The sequence below is a fragment of the Anser anser genome, assembly GCF_964211835.1.
Source record: "Anser anser genome assembly, chromosome: 24".
Lineage (NCBI taxonomy): Eukaryota > Metazoa > Chordata > Aves > Anseriformes > Anatidae > Anser > Anser anser.
Window position 1 is genome coordinate 4,035,622 of NC_139745.1, and position 22,740 is coordinate 4,058,361.

General features: G+C 61.1%; 2 protein-coding genes across 6 annotated transcripts; both read right to left on the reverse strand.

Annotated features, from left to right (window-relative positions):
- Positions 1 to 2,716: 2,716 nt before the first annotated feature.
- SFN (stratifin) lies at positions 2,717 to 4,126 on the reverse strand. Its single transcript, XM_083810337.1, has one exon. The coding sequence runs from the start codon at positions 3,952 to 3,954 to the stop codon at positions 3,214 to 3,216; it is 741 nt and encodes a 246-aa protein (XP_083666463.1). The 5' UTR covers positions 3,955 to 4,126; the 3' UTR covers positions 2,717 to 3,213.
- A 2,459-nt stretch (positions 4,127 to 6,585) lies between these two features.
- ZDHHC18 (zDHHC palmitoyltransferase 18) lies at positions 6,586 to 22,491 on the reverse strand. 5 transcript variants are annotated; one of them, XM_083810512.1, is made up of 10 exons: positions 22,159 to 22,490; positions 19,376 to 19,536; positions 16,141 to 16,290; positions 14,613 to 14,750; positions 14,047 to 14,095; positions 13,471 to 13,573; positions 11,899 to 12,008; positions 10,581 to 10,680; positions 7,571 to 8,178; positions 6,586 to 7,286 (listed from the first exon to the last, which is right to left on the reverse strand). In XM_083810512.1, exons 1-9 carry the CDS (start codon positions 22,434 to 22,436, stop codon positions 8,137 to 8,139), a joined length of 1,131 nt encoding a protein of 376 aa, XP_083666638.1. In that variant the 5' UTR covers positions 22,437 to 22,490; the 3' UTR covers positions 6,586 to 7,286; positions 7,571 to 8,136. The 5 variants fall into 5 exon arrangements, with proteins under 5 accessions (XP_083666638.1, XP_083666635.1, XP_083666637.1 ...); XM_083810509.1 differs by having other exon boundaries at positions 7,111 to 7,286; positions 8,086 to 8,213; positions 22,159 to 22,491; XM_083810511.1 differs by having other exon boundaries at positions 7,111 to 7,286; positions 8,086 to 8,178.
- Between the last annotated feature and the right edge of the window lie 249 nt (positions 22,492 to 22,740).

Consider the following 22,740-nt stretch of genomic DNA (forward strand, 5'->3'; position numbering starts at 1 on the left):
TGAGCAATCGGGCACGGGGCCAGCATTAGTCACGAAGGCACAGCCCTGGGGGGGCCCGGCTCTGGGCCGAGCTGGGCCTTCCTGCCCCGGCCCCCCCCCCTCCAGGTGCTGCGCCCACCCCGACACTGGGGATGGGGAATGGGTGGGGGGTTTCAGCTGCATGTGCTGAGCGGGGGTTTGGTGTGTCCCCGCTGCTTCCAGCCCCATCCCTTGCCTTGAAGCAAAAGGGACACAAATTATTGGGTCCTGGGATGAAACGGCAAGTATTTGGGGCTGGTGTGGGCACGCCATGGCTCAGCCTCGTGGGGCTGGGCAGTGCACGGACAGACTCACGGACACCTCCAGGCACGGCACCCATCCAAAACGCCTGCCTGCGACCAGGGCAACCCCACCGCCGCTAGTCTGGGGGTCCCCCCAGCCACCCGTTAGGGCAGCACCCACCACGGGCACCCCAAAAGCTGCCATCCCAAACCTCTGGGAGGAGGCTCAGCCACCGCCACCCACCCAAAACCAGCCCGGGGACAAGGGACAAGACTGGCAGTGTGTCCTGCCACCCTCCAGATTTTGCAGGCAGTGTGGCTGGGGCAGCAGAGACCCCGTTTCAGTAGCGTTAAACCCATGGCTACTAGTCATGGCATTGGGAGGCAGCCCCAGGGCATGGGGCTGGGGCAGGTCCCTGCTCCCAGAGCCTGTCCCCAGCCCTTCCCAGGGTGGCTCTGGGCTGGGGACACTCCCTGGCCCCAGGCACCCCAAGTCCCTTTGCTCTGCTGGTGCCTCAGACATTAAATCCCAGTGTGTGGCTCTGCTGTGCCCTGTTCCTGAGTGGTGCCAGGGATGCCGGAGCATCCTCCGGATGGGTGAGGGGGGGGATAAGGACAGGGACAGGCGGTGCACAGCTGCTGACAGCGGTGTTGTGAGGCCCGGGGGCTCCCTCCCAGCCCCAAAAAGCCACCGGACCGGCTGGGAGGCCAGAGAGCATCACCTCCTACACGGCCCCGCCACGCTGCAATTTGGGGCGCTGCCAAAATCTGTGGCTGCCCGCTTACCTCCTCCTGGGAGGCCCCATCGTCCTCCAGCCTCCCCAGCCCCCAGAAGCAGCAGGGACCAATGGCCATCCCTGCGTCCCCCCGGGCTGGGCCCGCTCTGGGCACCACCAGCCCCGCTGTCCCCTCCCTGTGTCCCCAACCCTTGGGGTCAGGGGCCAGCGAGGGCCCGCGGCTCGTTTTTCACGTCTGCCGGCCCTACTTTGGCTAATTACAAGTCTGGGGCCGGTTCCCAGGCTGGGTGTGCTCAAGGCCAGGTGGAGGCCAAGCAGGGGGGGCCCCTCACTGTCCCCCCCACCAAGAGAACCGGCTCCGCTCCCACCACCACCAAGGGACCTTCCCAACCGGGACCCCCCCCCCCCGACCCTGTCCTCAGTCCTCAGCCCCAAGTTTTGTGCCTCAGCTCCAGCCCAGTGCTGGGGCGGGGGCTTGCAGGCCCCCCCCCCAAAGCAGTGCCCCGCAGGGCGCTGATCCGGCTCTGCCCCAGGAGCTGCGGCCGGGCGAGCAGGTTCTGCTTCGCGCAGCCTCCCACAGCCAACGCGTTCCCACGGCGGAGCCCGCTCGACCCTCACCACGGCACCAACTTCACCCTGCACCCCCTGGGTCGCTTCCCTGCGGTGCCTCAGTTTCCCCCAAACCCCCAAACCCCGGGTTTGGCCGTGCTTAAGCCCGGTGAGGGGGTGTCCCCGCGCAGGGACCCCGCAGAGGCAGCGCGCCCTGAGTCACGGCGCGCTTCCTCCCGGCATCCCGGCGTTTCCCATCAAAGGCCGGGTCCTGCCCAGCGCGGCCCAGCCCTGCTGCGCTTGATCTGATGAGCTCATAGCCCAGGGTGCCGTGACTGTATTTTATTGTAATGAGCCTCTCGTGTCGAAACTTGCGCTCCGCGAGCTGCGCCCTTCGCCGTGGCCGGGCGCCAGGGCCAGAAGTGCTGAGCTTTCCCCCCCCCCGCGCCGGCGCATCCAGGCCTCGATGGGGACGTCTCCACCCTGATGGGGAGGACACGGTGTCCCTCCCCGTGTCGCTGTTTCGGGAGAACCCCCGCTCAGCCATGGAGGAGAACTTGGGGGGGGGGGGGACTGGTGACAGTCCCCTACTTGCACAAAGGTCCCTTGGCCATGGGTTTTGGGGCACTGTGTGTTGTATGATGGGGATGGGGACACCATGGGGATGGGGACATCCTAGGGACGGGGACACCACGGGGATGGGGACACCCTGGGGATGAGGACACCAAAGGGATGGGGATAAGACAGGGATGGGGACACGACAGGGATGAGGGCACAACAGGGTGGGGACACCCCGCTGCAGGGCTGGGGACCTGGGACATCACCTCAGCTCTCTCACCAGGGCTACCCAGACCTTCTCCCCTTGGAAATCCCACCTGGAGAGCCCTTTCCCGGCACCCCCCCCCCCCCCCAAAGGCTCAGGGCTCACTGAGCACCCCGACACCTCACTGCAGGGCTGGGGGGAGGCCACAAGCATCCAGATGGGTGCTCGGGGCGGGGGGGGGCAGGGGGGTGGGCTGCGGACCCCGGCCGCTCCCCGGCACGGCGGGGCAGGAGGCGATGCCGGTGCCCGGCGGCTGCAGGAGCTGCCTGGGCATGTGCGCGGGGGGGGGGGAGAGACGAGGCAACCACAGAGGCAGGCGTGCACGAACGGTTTATTGGAGACCCCCAGCCCCCCCTCTTTCTCGTTTCCCCATCCCGTCCCATCACATCCTCCCGCCGCCTCGGGGGACCGGCAGCGTGGCTCCAGCCCCCCCCCACCCCAGGATGGTGGGTTTGGAGGTGCCACAAACCAGGCTGCCCCCCGCTTTCATCTAAAATGTTAAATTTTGGGGGGGTGGGGGGGGCCGGCAGTGCTCTGGGAAGGGAGATGGAGGCATCCTCCTTCCTCCCCCCCCCCCCCCCCCACCCCCAAGAAAAGAGCAAGAGGGAGAGGGAAGGGGAGGACCTGCCAAAGCCACCCCAGCAAACACCGCACACGGACCCCACTCCAGCACCCAACCTGGGGGGGGGAGAAGGATGGGGAGGGGGCTGAGATGCCTTCCCAAAAGAAAAAAAAAAAGAAAAAAAAAAAAAGGGAAGAGACACCGAAAGGTGGGGAGGGAGGAGGTGTTGGGGGGGGGGGGGGGAGGAGGGGGGCCGCCGGTCCCTGGCCCCGCGGGGGCCGTTCAGTTCTTGGGCTCTTCGCCAGCCTCGCCGCCGTCTTCGCCTGCGCACTCGGCTGTCCATAACGTGAGGTTGTCCCTGAGCAGCTGCATGATGAGGGTGCTGTCCTTGTAGGAGTCTTCGCTGAGCGTGTGCAGGTCCCCCATGGCCTCGTCGAAGGTGGTCTTGGCCAGCGAGATGGCCTGCTCGGGGGCGTTGGCGATCTCGTAGTGGAAGACGGAGAAGTTGAGGGCCAGCCCCAGGCGGATGGGGTTCGTGGGCTGCATCTCCTTTTTACTGATGTCCATGGCCTCTTGGTACGCCTTCTGGGCTTTGTCTATCGTCTCCTGGCGGTCGTTCCCCGTGGCCACCTCGGCCAGGTATCGGAAGTAGTCTCCCTTCATCTTCAGGTAGAAGACCCTGCTCTCGGGGTCGCTGACCTTCTTGATGAGATACTTGTCCAGCAAGCCCAGGACGACGTTGCAGACACTCTTCAGCTCCTCTTCCACCTTCTCCCGGTACTCGTTCACCAGCTGTGCCTTGTCATCCCCCTCTTCGGTTTTGTGCTCGATGCTGGAGATGACCCTCCAGGCCGAGCGCTGGCACCCCACCACGTTCTTGTAAGCGACGGAGAGGAGGTTGCGCTCCTCGTTGGACAGCTCGTCCCCGTGCTCCACCACCGCCTTCATGAAGTCCGCCATGTCCTCGTAGCGCTCAGCCTGCTCGGCCAGCTTGGCCTTCTGCACTTGGTGGTTTCTTGCCATGGCTGGGGACGCGGACGGGCGCGCAGGACAGACGCTGGGGCGAGGAGCGGGCCGGGAGCCGTCGGAGCCTCTGCCGAACCTCGCCGCCCGGATTCGCTTTTGGCTGGGCGTCGGAGCCCCGAGCGAGAGCGGGAGGAGCCAGCGAGGCCGAAGGAGCGGCCTCCTCCTCCTCTGCTTCCTCCCCGCCGAGCCCGGCCTTAAAAGGAAAATTGCCGTGATTCATCGCGCCCCGAGGCGGCGAGGCGCTGGGGAAGGGGCGAGCGGGCGGCCCCCGCCCTGCCCTCGCCTCGGGCTCTGGGTCCCCGGGGTGCTGGGAGGATGAAGCTGATCCCAGGAGCGTCCCGGGGTCCCCGGGGAACCCCAACCCCACCCCCGGATCAATGGGGGACTCATCCCTGGCTGCTGGAAGTGCTTGGAACAGGGAGTGGCGGGGTCGGCGTTTTGGGGGCGAAGCAGAAGCGCCTGGCGCGCTTTTCCCACCCCCCTGGAGAAACAGGGCATGGGGTGGGCCCGGTTGTAAAGATGGTCTCCTCCCCAAAAATCCTATCGCTGTCGTTTTTACGTGGTGATTAACTCACTGGTAATTGCGAGGGCTTGAAGGGCAGGTATTTATTCCCACAGGTGGGGAAACCGAGGCAGGAGGAGCAGCCCTTGCCTTGCCCAAGCACCGCTGCAGGGATCGGGATCAGGATCGGGGCTGGGGTGTTCCCAGCTCCTCCACACTGCCCAGATCGGGGGAATCGTCCTGGCCCTTGGAAACGCCAGGCCCTGGCCCCAGAACAATCCAAAATGCCACCAAACACCCTCCCCCCCGCAAAAAAAAATACCACTGAGCTGACAGCCCCCAAACCCTGCAGAGCCCCTTCGAGGCTTCTTTGCCTCTCGCTGCTGACCCGGTGCCGCGTCTCCCCCGCTGCAGCCCGGTCGGAGCATCTCACCAGTGACTGGTCTGAGCTCTTCACGCTGCGTTTGAAGAGTTTGGGATTTGGGGGGGGGGGTTGGGTTTTTTTTCTTTCTTCTTTTTTTTTTTTTTTTTTCTTTTTTTTTTTTTTTTTTTTGCAAAAGCTCGCAGTAGGTGCTTGCTCTGCCCAGATTAGGATCTGCGCTCGGCGTTGTTGCGCTGCAGTTTCGCTCTCAGCCTGATTAAGCCTGTTCCCACACGCCGGCTGCTGCTGGCAGACGCCCGGCGCTGCTGCAGCCCGCGCGGGGCCCTGCATTCGGCAGGGCCGGAGCGTGCAGGAAGGGCCAGCCAGGCGTACGGGGCCACGGCCCCGTGGTTTATCAGCACCATGCCGTGCTCTCCTCAGCCCTGACGGGGATGCTGGGGACAGGAGGAAGGCCGGAGCTGCTTTTCTTGACCATGTGCATCCCAGAACAGCCTCAGCCCCCCCAGTACAGCCGGGCCCTCCCTGCAATGCTCTCAGGGCTCGGGGTGTCTCAGGACACGGGTGATGGGAGATGTGGGGTTTGGGGTGCCCGTGCCGTGTGCGGTGCCCAGACAGTGAGCAGTGAGAGCAGAGCAGGCCTCGCTAAGCCACAGGAAGGCTTTTCGGACCGAATGGCCGCACGGAGGCTGTGGTTTCAAAGGAACGCCTTCCTGGGCCTGCCTCATGTCCTAGTGGGGCAGGTGGGGTGCCCCCCACAGCCATGCTGCCCAGTGAGACCCCTAAAACCCCTCAAACAAGCATAAAATCCTCCATATGAGGGGTGGGAGGCCAACCCCAGTGAGAGGCCCAGCCCTCTGACCGCCACCTCTTCCCATCACAAAAATGGGTCCCTTTGTGGGGGGCAACTGGGAGGAGACCCCAGGCAGGCCCCCCCCCAGGGCCATAGGAAGCAGCAGTGCGAGCTCTGTGAGGGGGGGGGGTCGCTGGCTCGGCCTTGGCTCAGCTGCCTCCTGTCAGCGGCCCCTGCCAAAAGTGCTGAGCCACTGCCAAATTTAGGTTGCAATTAGCTACGAAGAGGCCGCAAAAATATTCTGCTCTACCGGTTTTGTGAAAAGAAGCGGGGTGGGTAAAGGGAAGAGCCCCAGCTTGCTGCGCCCCACTGAGGCAAAGGCTGGGGGTGAGCTCGGCCGCAGCATCACCCCACACAGCACCCACGGGTGCTCCGGACGCGGCAGAGCAGCACCTGAATGCACGCCGACGGGGAGAGAGGGACGAAGAATTAAAGCTCAGCCCCAGGGCACGCTGCCCAGGCCGGTACGTGCCGCCTGCCCCGTGAGCCGGCCATGCCGATGCCGCCGGCGGGCTGGGGCTGGGCGCTGCGGCAGCTCGGCCGCGGCAGGAGGAGGAGGCCGCTGGCGGCCGATCCCGGTGGTGCTGGGAGGGTGCTCAGCGCCCCGCTGCTCCCCGGGCCGCTCCCAGCATTTCAAGGGCTGGGGTGGGTGCGTGGGGTGGGGGGGGGACACCGATGAATTTTGCTGGGGGTCGACACGAGGAAGACAGCAGGGAGAAGGCTGCTTAAAGCTGGGGGGGCCGAGCCTCGCCTTGAGGCCATCATCGGTACGAGAAGGGAGCTTGGGGAGCTCTTGACCCCGTGACAGGAACCCGTCCTCGGCTCCCCCACACCACACGGGATAAGCACAAGGCGCAGGGAGCAGCTCCACAGCACAGGCAGACACCGACATATAGGAAATAGGAGAAATTTTATTTCGTTACAAAAGTCAAAGGCATAAATAGGTGGCAAATCCTACCGGGCTCTAAGCTGGGCCTCATAGAGTGTCTCCCAACCCGTGGGGCTCCACGGGGGGACCCTTCCCCTAAATCAGAGCCCCACTAACACAAACAGTAAGACGGGGAACTTGTGGGGGCAGGGTTTGGGAGGGCAAACGCTGACCATACACCAAATCCCTTCCTATGGGAGGCTTGGAGAAGGGCTGGGGAAAAACCCAGGGGGATCGGATGGGTAACACCAGCGGCTCGGCCCCAACACGAAGCCTGCTCCCCCAAAAACCGGCGTCTCCGAGCGGGGAGCCCCCAGCCCTGCGGGGTAAGGCTGGTTACAGGGAGCCACCAGTGGCCCTGGCTCAGTTGCGTGGGGTTTTCCCCACCCCGGGAGGCAGCAGGAACTCCAGTTATTGCACTCGGGAGGGATGCTGTATGGCTTTCAGCTCGGAAGCCGTGGGAGGGCGGCCCGGGAAGGCTTTTCCTTGCACATGGCTGCTTTCCCCCTTCTCTGGCGGCGGGAGGGAGGAAGGCGCAGCCCTGGAGAGCGGAGGCACAGGCGGTGCTGATGGCTGTCGTCCTCTCAGGAACTGCCCGCGGGGTCTGGGCTTCCCTTGGGGTGCTCCAAGAGAGGCAGAGAGAGGGCTGCTGGCTGCACTCGGCAGGCTGGATGGCCCCAGAGCAGGGGAAGGGAAGGGGAGGAAGAGAAAGAGAGGGTTAGTAGCAGAAATACACCAGGGGAAAGCAGCAGCGGTTTGCCAGGGGTTGCCCAGCGGATGCTGAGGCCAGAAATCCAACCTGCTCCAGGGATGAGACAGCAGCAGGGAGAAAGCCCCGTGCCTGCTGCCACGTCTCAAGCTGTGGGGACAGGAGAGAGGGCAGTGCTGCAGCCCCTGGCACCGGGCAGTCAAAGCCGTGCTAATTCACCACGTGCTTTGAAGGGAACTTACCTCAGCTCCGGGCACGCTGAAGGACAAACGGAGTCACAGGGCAATGGAGGGGAGGGATGGACTGAACCCCAAAGCGCACCAGAGCTGGGGTGAGGAATCTGATCCAGCTCCCAGCCCTCTGCTCACCGCAACCACCAGATTTCCCCATCAGCTGGGGGTTTCCCAGCAGCTCCACCGAGCACAAACCACCACCACGCTCTGTCCAGCAAACCCCGAGCTCCACGGCACCTCTGCCCCGAAGCCGAACTGGCCCAGGGGCACATCATCCTCTGAGCACCACCACGCAGCCCATCTGACTCCGTCTGGCAAGGGGAAACCACCCTGCACCCCTTGCCAAGGCTGCAGGAACCCCTCCATGGAAGCCCCGCACGGGTGGGATGTGGTCGGGATTTGGGGCACAAGGATGGCAACGCGGCTGGAGGCGATGGGCTCGTGGAGGGAGCTGGCCATGCAGTGGGGATGAGATGGGTCACTCGGGTGGATGGCTGGGCGAGGAGAAGAAAGCACGTTCTTACCAGCTAGCCCTCAGAAAGCAGGGCTAACGTCCCAGGAGGGGGCACATCCCGTCAGGCTGTGCAGGAAATGGCAAAGTCCTGGCAGGCGTCCTCCTGGGGAAGACACCAGAGGTTATGCACTGCAGCGCCTGCGGGTACACAGGGAGGGGGCTGGGTTGGACGGGTCGGAAAAGGACGGGTTGGAAAAGGATGGGTCGGAAAAGGACAGAGATCTCCCAAAGAGCTGGGACAGGAAAAGCCCTTGGCTCCGGCTGCTGCTAAGTGTCCCTCGCGGCCCCATCCCATGGGAGATTTTAGGAGCTTCCAGGCAAGCCCTGTGACTAACGCACCGTCCAACCTGAAGGCTGAGACACCTGCCCTTTGTCTTAAAGGAATAAAATAATAATCCAAGCAATTAACTCTTTAAAAATATAATTTTATTACATCGAGTAACAAAGGAAACCAGTTTAAATAAGAACAGGAAGGAGTTTGGCCCCCAATCCGCACAGCACCACTCGCCCTGTCCCGTCCCCGGGCCTGCTGCTGGAAGGTGGCACCGAGGCTCCCTGCAGGCAGGGACAAGCCCCCTTGGGGCCATCAGGGCAGCAGGAGCAAGGAGGTAACGCTGGCTTTCAGGCTGAAGCACCCAGCCCGAGAGGTGGCACCCAGCCACGGGGAGCCTCCCGCAGCGCTCGGCGAGGGCCACCTGCCGGGATGGGGCAGAAATTCAGCAGCTTCCAGGCTCTGGGCAGGGCCAGCCGGGCTCGCAGCGAGCCAGAGGCTGGTGGTGGAAGCTGGGGGACAGGGGGAGGCTGCGAGGTGGAGGTCAGCAGCCGTGCTGGAGCTGCCCTGCCCTGCGCTCCTGCTGCTGCTCTGGCTCCTCGCAGGGCAGAGGCAGAGCTGGTGGCCACGAGGCGAGCAGGGAGAGCCCCGCAGCGAGCCAGAAAGGCAAGGCAAGGGGAAGAGGCTGCTTTGCCATCCGCTGACACCCCTCGGGGCTGGCTCGGTCACTCACAGTGCGGACAGCACAACCCTGGCTAATTCAGTGGGGACAGGCTGCCCCCCTAAATGTGCTGGTGCCCCTGCCCGAGGCTGAAATTTGTGTGTTTAACTCACAGAAAACCTAACCAGGCAGCTTGACACAAAACACTGCAAGCCTCTGCCCTGGTGCTAACATGCACAACGCTATCTACATCGAATATAAAACGTTCTACATAGAAAAAAATCTACAAATTGTGCAAAATTATCCAGCAGCTTTTAGTAATGCGATTCAAGTATTGCTAACAAGGTCTGCGATTCTCCTCCACGCACGCTCCAGTGTTGGCAACCCGCAGAGCTGGCAGCCCAGCCCGGCTCGCCCGTGTCCCTGCGGGCCGAGAGCGATGCTCGTGGATGCGCCGAGGCACACGGGAATCACTCCTGAGGTGCTGGGGACAGCCCTGCTCTCGTCTGCTGGCCAGAAAACCAAACCAAAACCACAACACGAGGTTATCAGAGACCAGCACCCGCCTGCTGCTTCCTCTGTGTAACCACCTGGGGTGGGTTGGACCCTTGGGAACTCACCCACTTTTCTGTAGCCATTAATTCTTTCTGCAGGCAGGCTACAGCCAGGCTTTCCTGGCAAGCTAAGGATCCCGAACCTTACAACTGTAGCCAGCATCTCATGGGGAGAGCTGCAGGATAGTGTGTGCGTTTCCTCTCCCCCACTAAAAGGAGGGCCCTCCTAACTTGTGTCCTTGCTGCAAAACATTGTCCTACTGGAAACATGAGGAGCTTGTCAGCACTCCCCCGGTGACCAGACAGAAAACAGGATCCTCCGGGACCCCTACGCAGCCTCCACGCCTGCTGTGAGCCAGTCTCCCCAGCTGCACGGCCACAACCTACCAAGGCACGGCAGCTGCTGGAAAAGAAAAGCTGGGAGCGGGTCGAGGCGAGAACCCAGCCATTAAGACACACAGCAGCCCCTCCGTGTTGGCACAGAGGAGCAAGAGGCGTTTGTGGCAATAGCAGGGACACCAGGGAGCTTCCGCCTCCACCAGCCCAGGGGACGAGGCTCGGCAGCACGGCTCCAAGCGGGAACCCTTCGCCAGTCCCACCTCCCATCCTCAGCCCCCCTTCACTCCCCGTGCAGGGAACACGGCGATTTCCCGGAGCAAACGCCCCCGGTTTAGAGGTCAGGGGGCTCCCCAGACCCGTTTGCTTCCCAGGTGCCGGGGGGTTCCCTGCTTTCTGCACGAGCCTGAGGGTCCTGCATCAGTCAGGAGTCCGGGCAGGCTACATCACAGTGAAACAATTAAACAAAACCAATAAATAAATAATAATAATAAAAAAAAGCCAATAAATAAATAATAATAATAAAAAAAAGGCAACGTATGGCTCAACTGAGTCTTTGGCAGCTCTGCATCGCAGGGCTGTCCTGCCTGAGGCCGGGGAGATGGGAAGGAGCTGGCCGGAGCGAGGTGCGGGCGCAGCAGGCTCGGGGCTACATCACAGCACCGCTACGGCATGCCTCCTACCATGCTGGTGTCAGGCTTGGCTCCGAAGGAAGGGACTTCGCTCTTCGGGCTGGACGGGGTCCCGACATCTGGCTGGATAAATCCTCTTCTGTCTATCAAACTGGAAAACAAAAGGGAGAGGGTGCGAGGGGAGAGGAGTCAGGCGGGCAGAAACGGAGACCAGATGCACATCAGCTGAATCAAAGCGTTTCTGGACAGTTTCTGCAGACCGCTGCCTCAGCTGGCCGGGGCAGCTAAACCCGCTCTGTCCACAAAATCGAAACCGTGCTGACACGCAGACGCCCCCGTGGCGAAGACGGGAGCTCAGAAGCCACAGAGGGTCAGAACTGGCTGTCCCCGTGGGAAGCAGCGCGCCGGCGGGAGCGGTCGGGATGGATAACGCGGCTGCCTGCCCATTAGACAAACCACAGACTTATCACACAAGCCACCGGACAGCCTTTGGGCAGTGAAAGCTTTGGGACACCACAAACCCAAGTGGGAACCGGCGGAAGGACTTTACAACAGGAAAACAACACGGAGATGTGGAAAGATTTGGAGCAAAACGCTATGCTCCCACAACCTCCCAGCTCCCTGAATCCGCACATTTACCACTGCTGAACGGCAGCGCTGGCATTTTGGCACCTCTGAAGCCAACAAAGAGCAGTGGGCAATGGGGAGAGCAGGGCCAGATACAAAACACACCGACTGGAGCTGCACAACCTTCCCCTGCTGTCAAACTACACAGTGTTAGCACCTCGGGGTTGCTCCACGTAAATCCGCAGCAGGCCCAGTGAACAAATTCTGCTCAAGGGTGCAGGTCCTCAGCTGCTGCAGCACAGCACGGCTCTGCCCGAGTGCACCCTCTTGTGTCAGAGCAGCAGTAACAATCCCGTGCTGCTTGTGGGACGAAAGGAGAAGCAGCCGCAGGTGCCAGCGCTTCAGGCCAAAAGCCAGCAGTGGTCCTGGTTATCTCACAGGTAAGAGAATTTGGTGGGGTGCTGCTGAGTATTTCAGGTAATCCAAGTTGGTAAAAACCAGGGTGTTCACACTGCCTGGGGCAGATCGCTGCTGGCTGCTTGCAGCAGAGAAAAACGCGCTAAGAAGCACTGCCACCGCCAGCATTTACCATCTGCTGCCAAGCCCTTCGGTGCTGTTCCTCTCCCCTTACTGAATCGCTGGACATTTTAGCTGCCATCTCCATGAAACAATTACAGGCGGCTCAAACTCATCAAGTTCAAACAGGAGAAGCAACAGCTCTCCTGGGAGTCGGGGTAACCCAAAGCTGTGCTTGCCGAGGCCGCTCTCAGAGCCGGGTGCAGCTCCCGGCGCAGGCTCTCACCTGGGATGGAACGGGCCACACAGCACCGCGCAGCAGTTTGTGAGGATACTTTTATGGCTGTAAGGATTGGCAAACTCTGAGCCCCTCTTATTTGACCAGGACCCTTTGATCTGAAAGAAAAGGACACGTGCAGATTAAGGTAGGGAAGATGCGATAGTAGCTAATTACGCAGCGATGGACTCAGTTAAAACCCTTGCTCACGAGGCGGAAAGTTTGCCTTAGTGCAAACAGCCTCCCTCAATCTGCTTGGACGAGCAGGACAGCTGCAGGAAGGCAGCCGGAGGAGACAGCAGCGTGCTGCTCCTGCCTCTGCCAGGGCTCAGCCCTGCAGCTTGAAGGCTCCGAAGCTGCGTCCTCCCGTGCTGCGTGCCAGCTTGGCAGTGTCACTGCCTTCATCGCCAGCCGCCTCCTCCCCTCGTCCTCTCCTAGGCTGAGAGCTTGTTGGAGCAGGGCTCCGGTCCCCCTGTGCTGAGGGCTAAATAAACAGTGAGGGGCTTCCCGGGGCATTCTGCAAAAGGAAAAAATGATCTCCTGATCTCCTCCTGATCTCCTGCGTCCCCACCCCGAGCAGCTGTCACTGCGACTCTTGATTTCGAAACTCCAGGCGCATCAAGCGGAGGCACACGAGTGGGCAGATGCTATACCTGGCCTCGGGCCCCTGGCTGCAGCGACCCATTTACCAGCACGTTTCCTCCTTTTGCTTTTACTTCCCCTCCCCAGCTGCAGCACAAGCCTGGCACCGTGGGCAGCGTGGCCCGAGGAGCAGCGGCCACGTGCTGTGGACGTGGTGCCCTTGGTGCTGGGTACCTCCGTCAGCTTCACAGCCCTGTGCAGCCCTGCCAATAACTCTAAATTACAGACAGGGGGAGAGGGAAGGGGAAAATAAAAGAAAAAAAAAGAAAAGGGGGGGATGCAAACGTGCCGTCTGCAGTGCTGGAAGCTTCCAGCCAGGATTACAGGTGCTTCTAGCCAGGAGGGTGAATTCTGGTTCCTTCCGAGGCTCAGACAGATCCTGCTTTTCTGTACAATCTGCCCCGCTCGGGGCCCTCACCCGGCCCTTCGAGTCTGCACGCACCCCGGTCTTTAAGGTAAATCTCATCAGAAGACGTCTGCACATCATTTGCTTGCTAGACACGAGGAACTGACAGAGACAAAGGGACTTGCCCAGGGTCTCGCGGGACGCCTGTGGTTAGGCAGGATGCTGAATTAAGATCACCCGTGTCCCAGGCTGACACCCAGATCTCTGGGGCCAGCTTTCCTTTTTTAACCTCGGGACTCCTCATTTTGAGCAAGGCCGCACACGGACTGGAAAAAACTCACACGTGACCCTTCTAACGTTGCAGCTCGTTACCTCCAGGCCTGACACGAGCGACACGTGCTGGCCTCCCACCACGATCCCCTGCTGCTGCGCCCTGGGCGGGGGCTTTTTGCTTTGCAGGGGATTTTCACAGGCACCAAGACGCTGAGCCGAGGAGTCCCTGGGAACCTCACCTCTGCTGAGAAAGTAGCAGGGCTGGCAGCCCCGCCTGCACGCAGCTTTTGGGGTGAAAGGCCAAGCTTTTAGGTACTCACGTCTTCGTTCGTCGTCAGGTTGGAGGCGACTAAGTAAGTGTGAAAACCTGAGAGGCCCAAAATAGACCAGACTGAGAAGAAACAAATGACCAGCTCCAGCACGGTGAAACAGGAGTCAAGGAAGATTCAGGCCACAAAACCATCCCACGCGGAGATGCAGGGGCTGTTTCAGGAGGCACTCACAGTGAAGCCCACGCAGACTGGGCCACAAAAGTATCCCAGCCACCTCCCCACTCCCAATGCCCTTCTGAAGGCGTCCACCACGGGACAACCTTCTCCAGCCATTCCCCTTCCCACATAACCTGGCAAACTGGGAAACCAGTTTGTTACTGGCCTTCGTCCCTGGCAGCGAGGTGGAACCAGAGGTGTCCACAGGCTGCGAGCGGAGAGGGGCCTGCCTGCCCCAACCAGGCCAGGGCACTAAATGAAGTTGTGGGGCAACTTAATTTAGTTAAAAAATTATTTAAAAAAAAAAAAATAAACAGGGCACCCCCATGAAGTTACCCCATTAGTAACTGCCCTCCTCCGTTACACAATTAGTGTTTGCTCAGCAGCCCGATGGCATCGGAAGGATATCTCGCGGGTGTTGTCTTCAGGGTGGTGAGGAAGCCATCCCTCTGCGAGCCTGCAAAGCAAAAGGTGATGAGGAACCAGGCCCCATCAGGCAGCCTCGCATCTCCTCCGCATCCCCAGCCAACGCTTCGCTCCCCAGCACGCAGCCACCCCCCCGCGGGCCAGGCGGATCTGCCCGGCTGCCTGCAGAGCATCTGCAGCCTGTAACTTTGCAGAAATAGCAGCGAGCAGACAGCCCCGGGAGATTTAGGGCTGGCAGGTGAGGCACCTTCCCCGCGGGGCTCAGGGCAGGTGCGCACAAAGCCCAGCGCTGCCCCAGCACCGCACCAAACTCGTTTGCTCTGGAGGGGACAACCCCGCCGGCGGCTCTCGAGGATTCCCCGCAGCGAGGAGCAGGGTGGATCTGGGGCTCCCTGCAACGTGAAACCTGATTTATTCAAGCCACCTGCACTGAGAAGCAGGGCTTAAACCGAGAGAAGCCAGACCCTTCCCATGCTCGTCCTACATGAACAGGAGGCCTCGAGATGCTTTGTGCCCAGAGCCCTAATGGCTGCTGCCTCGATACTTACGCAGAGTGAGGTGGGTGACGACACAGGCGAAGATGAAGGCTGTCAGGAAGGAGAGGGAGAGGATGAAGGCGTAGAAGTAGCGGTAGTTGCGCTTCCCCACGCAGTTGCCCACCCAGGGGCAGTGGTGATCGAACCTCTCTGAAAGAGAGGAACGGGGTGAGGGCTCCTGCCGGCTCCCACTCGCTGCTCAAACTCCGAAAACCGGGGGCCGCAAACTGAGCTGCCACCCACTGCAGCACAACCAGCAGCTCTCTGCAGCACTGCATTAGCAACAAGTTTCAGCAGCACTGCAGCCTGCTGATACGCCCTTTTTTAAAAATTTTGATCGTTAAAGGCCAAACTTCTCCTCTCCCCAAACCCTGCGTGAATGCAAGCCTCGTGACTGCTAACATCTCCCATTACTAAAACTGAAATTGAGCAGGGACACGCGGCAGGTTTTCCAGTACCGGCAGCACTGGGTGTGTACACGCGGCCTCGCTGCTCCCTCTCTGCACGTCTGCTCCCCCCGCCTTCGTCGGAGCAGAAAATATATTTCAAAGTTATGAAGATAGGCCTCTAAAACCACAGAAACTGCCTGGGAACGCGGGGCAGGTGCAGTATATCTGGAAACACTCCCACCCTGTAATGAAAGGGCTGTGCTTCAGACCAACAGCACCGCCGTAACCCTCCTGGGGGGGGGGACACCAACGCAAACAAAACTCAGCACAAATCTGGCGCACGCCCGTTCTTCCCCACGGCTCCTCTCCAAGCCCTGTCCCAGCCGTGGCTGCTTTCCAGGCAGCGCGAGCAGGACCCGACCACCCACAGCCATCCCCAGACACCAAGCGCCGGGCAGCTCCCAGTTTTAACCCTCTTTCAGTTTAAAACCACTCCCCCTTGTCCTATCATTATCTACACGAGCAAAGAGTCCCTCTCCATCCTTTTTATAAGACCCCTTTAAGCGTTGAAAGGCTGCAATGAGGTCTCCACGGAGCCTTCTCTTCTCCAGGCTGAATGCTGCTCCTGCAGAGGGTGCTGGGGTCTTCCAGCTCCCCTACACCTGCCTGGGGCCGTCGGAGGCTTTTCTCGTCTTTGTTCAACCCCTCCTGCCCCACCACAAGCTGAGGACATGGGGCGAGGACAGGGCTGAGCTAAACCAGAACCTGTGGAGGTGCCTCCACTGTCCTGGTGACCCTGAGGCCAGAGACAACCAGGAGCCTGCAGCAAACCTCGTGTTTGGTGGGGCCTTACCGATATCTCACAGCACAGTGCCCTCCGAAACAGGGAAAGCAGAGAGCGAGCACTGGGTGTGCTGCCCCCGAGGCACCAAAGTGGCACACTCGCTGTCTTGCTTTGCAATCCTTTATGGAGAGCGCAAGCAATCTGCTCCGGAACACAGAATCCTAGAACCATTAGGGTCGGAAAAGCCCTCTAGGATCATCTGGTCTGACCACCACCCTACCACCGACGTCACCCACTGAACCATGTCCCCAGGCACCACGTCCAGCCTCTCCTCCAACACCAGCACGTTCCCGCTCCCTGCACTCACCGACGCAGTTGTCGCAGACGCTGCAGTGCGAGGTGCGCGGCGGGCGGAACATCTTGCAGGTGTAGCAGTACTTGAGCTTCACCACGTACTTGTTGATGACCACCTCCATCGTGCGGGCGGGCGGGCGGTAGGTAGAGGTGCCCATGCTGTCTGCAAGGGCGAGAAGGAGCAGTCAGGGCAGGGCAGGTGAAACCCAACCGACCCAATGACCCCGCGTCGCTGCGAGCTGCCTCCGGGCGGAGAAAGGCATTATTAGCGCACGATTTTAACGCCAAAGCTGGGAGGCAGCTCAGCCACGCGATTTGTTGCGGAGTTGGCAGCCAAGAAATCCAGTCGGCTCTTCACGGCATTCTTTATGTCCTTTCCCTGTCGACGGGGTGCCAAGAGGAAGGAATCTCTGCCCAGCGCTCCGAGAACATAAAGCAACTTACAAACAGCGAGCACAAAGGCAGCAGTGTTAGCGTGCCCGACTCCAGCCCATCTCCGGGTGCCGAACGGATCACGACGCGAGGAGGCAGCGGGCCCTGTTCACACGGCTGAGGTCCGTCCCTGCTGTAAGAGCAGCAGCCAAGGTTCAGAAAGCAGCGGGGGGACCTCTGCCGAAGCATCCCGCAGGAGCCAGCCTCGTCTCCATCAGGGAGCAGGAGGGCAGCAGGCAGGTCTCAAGCGCTCCAGGCAGATTGCATTGCAATCGTGGCGGCGCGCGAGGATTCCTCCTCCTCGAGGTGGGGACGGAGGATTTTTAGACGCTGCGTTTCACCTGTGTGCGCCGGCGCGCGGTTATTCATTCGGAGCTGGCGGCTGGAAGCCTCTCACCTGCTCAGCAAAAGCGTGAGCTGCAAAGCCTCTGTGCCACGTCTGCAGTTTGGGGGTTAGTGGTTTATTTAAGTCGCTCTTGAAAGAGCACCTTTCCGACCCCGAGGAAGTCTTTGAAAACAGAGATGTACCAGCGAGCGAGTTAAGAGGAAAATAAATGGATTATGTTAGCAGGAACAGCTGGCACACCAGGCAGCATCTGCAGCCAGATTCCTGCTGTAGGCTCTTATAAATAGAAGCACAGATAACCGCTCCGAGGAGATTTTAAAACCAGTTTTTTAGGCAAGTGCAGAACGATTGCCTTGCAACTGTTTTCCGTAGGGCAGGCTGCAATTGCCCCACGTCGGTGTTGATGAGGCATTTGTCACTAAGCCTAACACCAACACGGTCCCAACCCTGGATGCGTGCACCCTCCTGGCCAGAGCGAACACGGCGTGAGAGCAGCTTTCAGACGGGACAAACACGAGCACACTGTTAGAAACCATATAAATATAAATATTTACATAAATATATCAATATAAAGAAACCCCGAGGTACAGCTGGCTCAATGGCAGTCATAACCTTAAAAACCATTCTCCCTAAACGAATTATCCTGAGGACTCAGCACCAGCATTTTGCAGAGGGATGTACGGAGCCAGATCCCTCCAAGTTCGGACAACGTTCAAACCAACAAACGCGCTGCTGCTCTGGCACTCTGGCTCTAGCCTTTCTTTGGGGAAAAAGAGGAGCAGATCGGCTCCCCAGCTTCGTCAGCAGCAAGCCGCCACGTCTGCCCTGAGGAGCAGCCTCTGCCGGGAGGCACCAACAGGGGCTGGGCAGCTAACGCAGGGTGCTGAGCCGAGCCTTGTTCTCGGAGCGCGTTCCCCCGTTGCTGGGCATCCCTCGGGGAGGATGGGACTTGCAAGGATTTTCAGAGAAGAGGAGGCCAAACGAAAACCCATAAAATCAGGGCACAGGAAAGGTCGCTAACTATTTTTTTTTTGTAATGCACAAACGCACCAATTTCTCTGCGTTGGTCAGAACGACACAAAGCTATGGAGGAAGAAGGAGGCAGCCAGGCTGCCCTGGAACACGGCACCAGCGTGCACGCAAACAGAGCAGGGCATGGCTGTAGGGAGAAGCGAGGACGTGGGGGCCAACCGCAGCTTGCGGCCTCTTCCTCCTCACACGGCTGAGGCTTCTCAGCTCAGCCCTCAGCACCCTTAAGCCGAGATTTGCCGTGGTTTACCAGAAGCAGCTCTGAAATCCACTAAAACCAGCAGGAGTCTCCGCAAGGGACGGTCCCGCTTGGGGTTAGCACGTAGATGAAGGGCTCGATTCCTTCTCACGTCGGCCTTCAAACCTGTGCTGCAGATACAGAGCTCGGGCTGCAAACCCACAGCCCCCTTCCTTCACCCCAAGCGTGGATTTCACCCCTGGAGCCAATGCTGCTCTCTGCTCTCCTGCTGCGCAGGCTCGGGCACAGCCCCTGCACCTTCCCTGCGCCGAGCATAGCGAGAAGCTGCGGCTCAGCGCTCGGGCAGGCAAATTCCCTGCGGGCTGGGCGACCACACCACCAGGCAGCGACAACAGGCAAAATAATACTGCCCGCTCAGCACAGACCACCCTGATGTTGGATTAAACAGGCTGTGGAACCGCTCTCAGTGCGGAAAGGATCTCTTTCCTGGCACCAGTTTAGCTCAACTGCGATTGTCCCATGAAAATAGAGGAGATTTTTACTTCTGTCAGGTTTTTAGAAAGGTTTCTTTGACCCAGGAACACCGCTCAGGAGATCCTGTCTGTTACCTACCGGCCCGGGGAAAATTCTCCCTTCAAGTCCCAGATGATGTGGGGATGAGCACAAGTGCTTTTTATCTTCCAAGCACGCCTCTCATTTCAGCAGCTTTATAATGCTGCTTGGTTCAGCCTCAGCAGCTTCCCGTCTTGTCAGGGTCTCTGCATGAAGCCGCGTTAGAGAAGGGCGGCGGGGGAAATCGGGGTGGCCAAGAACCGGCTCTTACAAGAGAGGGAAAGTAAATCGAGTTTTGTAGCCAGTTCCTTGCGAATCCCAGCCTAGATCCAAACTGCTCAGATTATGAGAACTCGGTCTGCGTCCAGGAGCGTGGCAGCCTGCCTCTGAATGGGAACTTTGTGCTCCCCCGGCTGCTGGCACACAGACCCCGACAGCACTGGCGGGCAGGGCACTGGTGCCACGAGCTCTGCCTCGTCCCAGCCCTCTGCGGGGCCGCTGCCAAATCCAGTGTGGTCCTGGGAACAGCTACAGGCACCCACCCCCTGCACGGGGCTTCGCCTAGCTATGGGACTGAACAGAAAGGAAAACCACCTCTGCTCCTCTGCAGAGAGGAGACTCGCCGAGCCTGAAACGCGCACACACGGGCGTAAGCCAAAGCAAAGGCAGGAGAGGGAAGAGAAGGCTCACCGATCCGCTTTTCCAGGTCAGCAGCCTCACTGGGGGTGGCTCTGGGCAGGATACCTGGGTCCCTGAAGCTTGTCTGGAGCAGGCAGCTGATGACAAAGAAGAAGAGGACGGCTGCAATGATGGGGATGGCCAGGGTCAGGTGGCTGGCAAGGAAGGGACAGCTGTGAAAAGAGAGAAAAAAGCACCGTTACCAACCATCCCTACAGAACTGGCCATCAGCTATCATGCTACACGCTACGAATTATTGGGGGGGGGACTGAAGCCCTGCTGCTTTGCAGAGACCCCTGGAAAGGCAAGAGCCAGCCCTGAGAGCACCCTGCAGCTCTGGAGCTGCACTGGGAGGACCGGGTCTTGGACACAAAGCACGAGCTCCTCTACGCAACCTCTGTGCCCTTCTGAAGCCCCAGATTCATACTGCAAAAACCTGCAGAAACCAAAGTCCGGTCACCTTCTACATGGCAGCAGCAACGACAACACACGGAGAAACACCCGGAATTAATCAGGGATCAAAATCAGCGCAAATGTGGTCCTGCTGCATCCGAAGCTGAGGGACCTCGGCTTCGATTCAGCACAGCTTTGCTGCCTCGGGACGATTCGCGTGCCTTCGTGCCGCGCCAGACGCCTGACCCGCACACATCAGCGCCGCAGGTGCTGCGACCTGCCGGCACCGAAGCGGCCGATGCCCACTCCGGTACCCAGGGACCAGCGTTATCGAAAGCCGGGCGGCTCCATCACCCCCAGCACGACCACGAGGACCCGAGGGACGCGGCTCCTTACGTAACGCGGGGCTGGAGCCCCCCTCCCGCTCTGCAAAGGGATTTGCTATTCTGAGCACTGGTAAGCACCGGCACCGGGCACAGCGCGGCGAGCTGCCTGAGCCCCGCGGCAGCGCTAAGTCCTGGTGACATGGCGAGGCAGCAAAGGGATTAAGTAACTTTTGTCTCAGCTCAGCTGTCCAGGACAAAGCAGACATCGAGCTACAAAATCCTCTCGGCCTGAGAGCAGCGCTGCTGCCGAGCCCCTCCGCCCTCTCCCTGGTGGAGGGACAGAAAGGGCTCCGAAATCAGAGAGACGAGCGTCCTTGCCATCCGTTTTTTGGGTGGATCTCTGGAGTCCTCTTTCCTCCTTCAGGCAGCAAGAAATTACGTAAAAATGTCAACTATAGACACAGTTACTGGCTTTTTTTATGCATCTAGCAAAGCGTAACTGATGCAACAGAAGCACACCCCTACAGAAACAACGTGGAAAGCCCCGGGACATCTTTAACCGAGAAACAGTGACTAGGCAAGACGGGAGGAGGGAGCAGATGTCCTCTGCTTGGCCCCGCACAAAGCAGTTACTGTGCTGGTGCTGCCCGTTAGCTTCAGACCGAGCAGGGAAAGCTGTCGGAGAGGCACGGACGCCACCGAGAGAGGAGCATTCGTGCAGGGATGCGTTGCTGCCCGGAGCCTGGCTGGCTTCTCAGCACCTCTCATCCGACCAAAAGCCTTCGTCCGCCCGGCTGCAGCGTTGCTCTGAGGCTCGGAGGGATAACCCTGGGACCCCGAGGCAGGCGCGATCCCCTGCTTGGTGCAGCGGTGGGAAGAACAAGCCCCGTGTGAGAAGCACGGGGCTGGGACAGCGGAGCCCCGAGTGCTGGGTGCTCCTTCCCCGGCTCCTCCCGGGCACCTCAGGGTGCTCCCGGCTCTCCCTGCCCGCGGGGCGCAGGAACCCGGAGCCGCAGGGCTGCAGTCCCAAAGGACAGCAGGGCCGGCTTCCCAAAAGGAAAGGGGATGGGGCAGAGGCTGCTCCCTCTCCCCCAGACACAGCGAGGGCAGACCCTCGGGGTGAGACCCCCGGCACACCGCTCCTGCTGCCCCTCCGTACCACATCCACCCTACAAACTCCTGGCAGCGATTCCAGATGGATTTCTGCCCTCCTTAGGCTCGGAGGGGAGGGATGGCTGGACACCGAGAGGGCACCCCGCTGCTGTGAGCGGATTCCCCTCTTTGGGGCGCAGCTCCTAAACCAGCCCCCAAGGTGCGGGGCTGCCCCTGCCCACCCCTCCTGAGCAGGGGGGGTCTTTGGGGACCAGGGGTGACCCTGAGCACCTGGGGACAGGACGTGGGGACCCAGAGGCTCCCAGTTAGAGCAGGGCTGGGGGCTCGGCAGCAGGCGGGACAGCTCTGGGTGAGGCAGTGGGGGGTGCCCAGAGGGACAGGGGGACAAGGAGGAGAGGGGGACAAGGGGGGATAGGGAAACGGGGGGGGGCAGGGAGATAGGGAAATTGGGGGGGGGCAGTGGGACAAGGGCGATAGGGAAATAGGGAAATGGGAGGACAGGGGGACAACGGGATATAGGGAAACGGGGAGATGGACAGGGGGATAAGGGGAATGGGGGATAGGGAAATGGGGGGGCAGGGGGCTAGGGGGGCAAGGGGGATATGGAAATGGGAATACAGGGCGATATGGGGGATATGGAAATGGGGGGACAGGATGACAAGGGGGACAGGGAATGGGGGAGATGGGTGATGGAGGGACAAGGGGGATGGGGGGACAAGGAACGGGGGAACGAGAGAGACGGGGGGATAGGGGGGACAGGGAAACGGGGGGGACAGGGAAACGGGGGGGACGGGGGGGGGGACAGGAGGGGGGGGGACAGGAGGGGGGGGGGACAGGAGGGGGGGGGGACAGGAGGGGCGGGGGACAGGAGGGGCGGGGGACAGGGGCACACCGCAGGGCACGGAGCCCCCCCGGGCCCCATCCCCGCAGCCCCGCGGGGCGGGTTACGCGTCCGGGACTCACTCGAAGGCGAAGAAGAGGCCGCTGGTGGCCAGGATGAGGCCGAGCGTGAGGACGAAGACGCCGCTGTGCCGCGCCAGCATCAGGCGGCCGCCGCAGTAGAAGCGGTTGCGGCCGGGGAACACCTCCCATTTCCGCCGGGGCCGCCGGGCCGGGCCGGGCCCTTCGGAGGAGGCTGAGGAGGAGGCGGCGGCGGCGGGGACGGCGGGAGGGGGAGGCTCGGGGCCGGGCCCGGGCCCGGGGGCGGCGGGCGGGATGTGCCGGTAGCCTCGCTCCTGCATGGCGCCGCCCGCAGCGCCCGGCCCGCTGCCGAGCCCCGCGCAGCCCCGCGGCCCGGCCCCGCCCCGCGGACGTGTCGGCCCCGCCCCCCCGCCGGAGCCCCGCCCCCCGCGGGGGTCTCGCCACGCCCCCCCACCCCCGTCCCCTCGCTGCGCCCCCTGGCGGCCGCGCCGAGGCAGCGGGAGGGGGGGGCGGCAGCACCGGGGGCTCCCGGATTCCCCCCCCGCGTCCCTCCGAGCCCCCAGATCACGGAATCCTAGAAAAGTAGGGGCGGAAGAGACAGGCCCCAGGTCCTTCGGAGCCCTG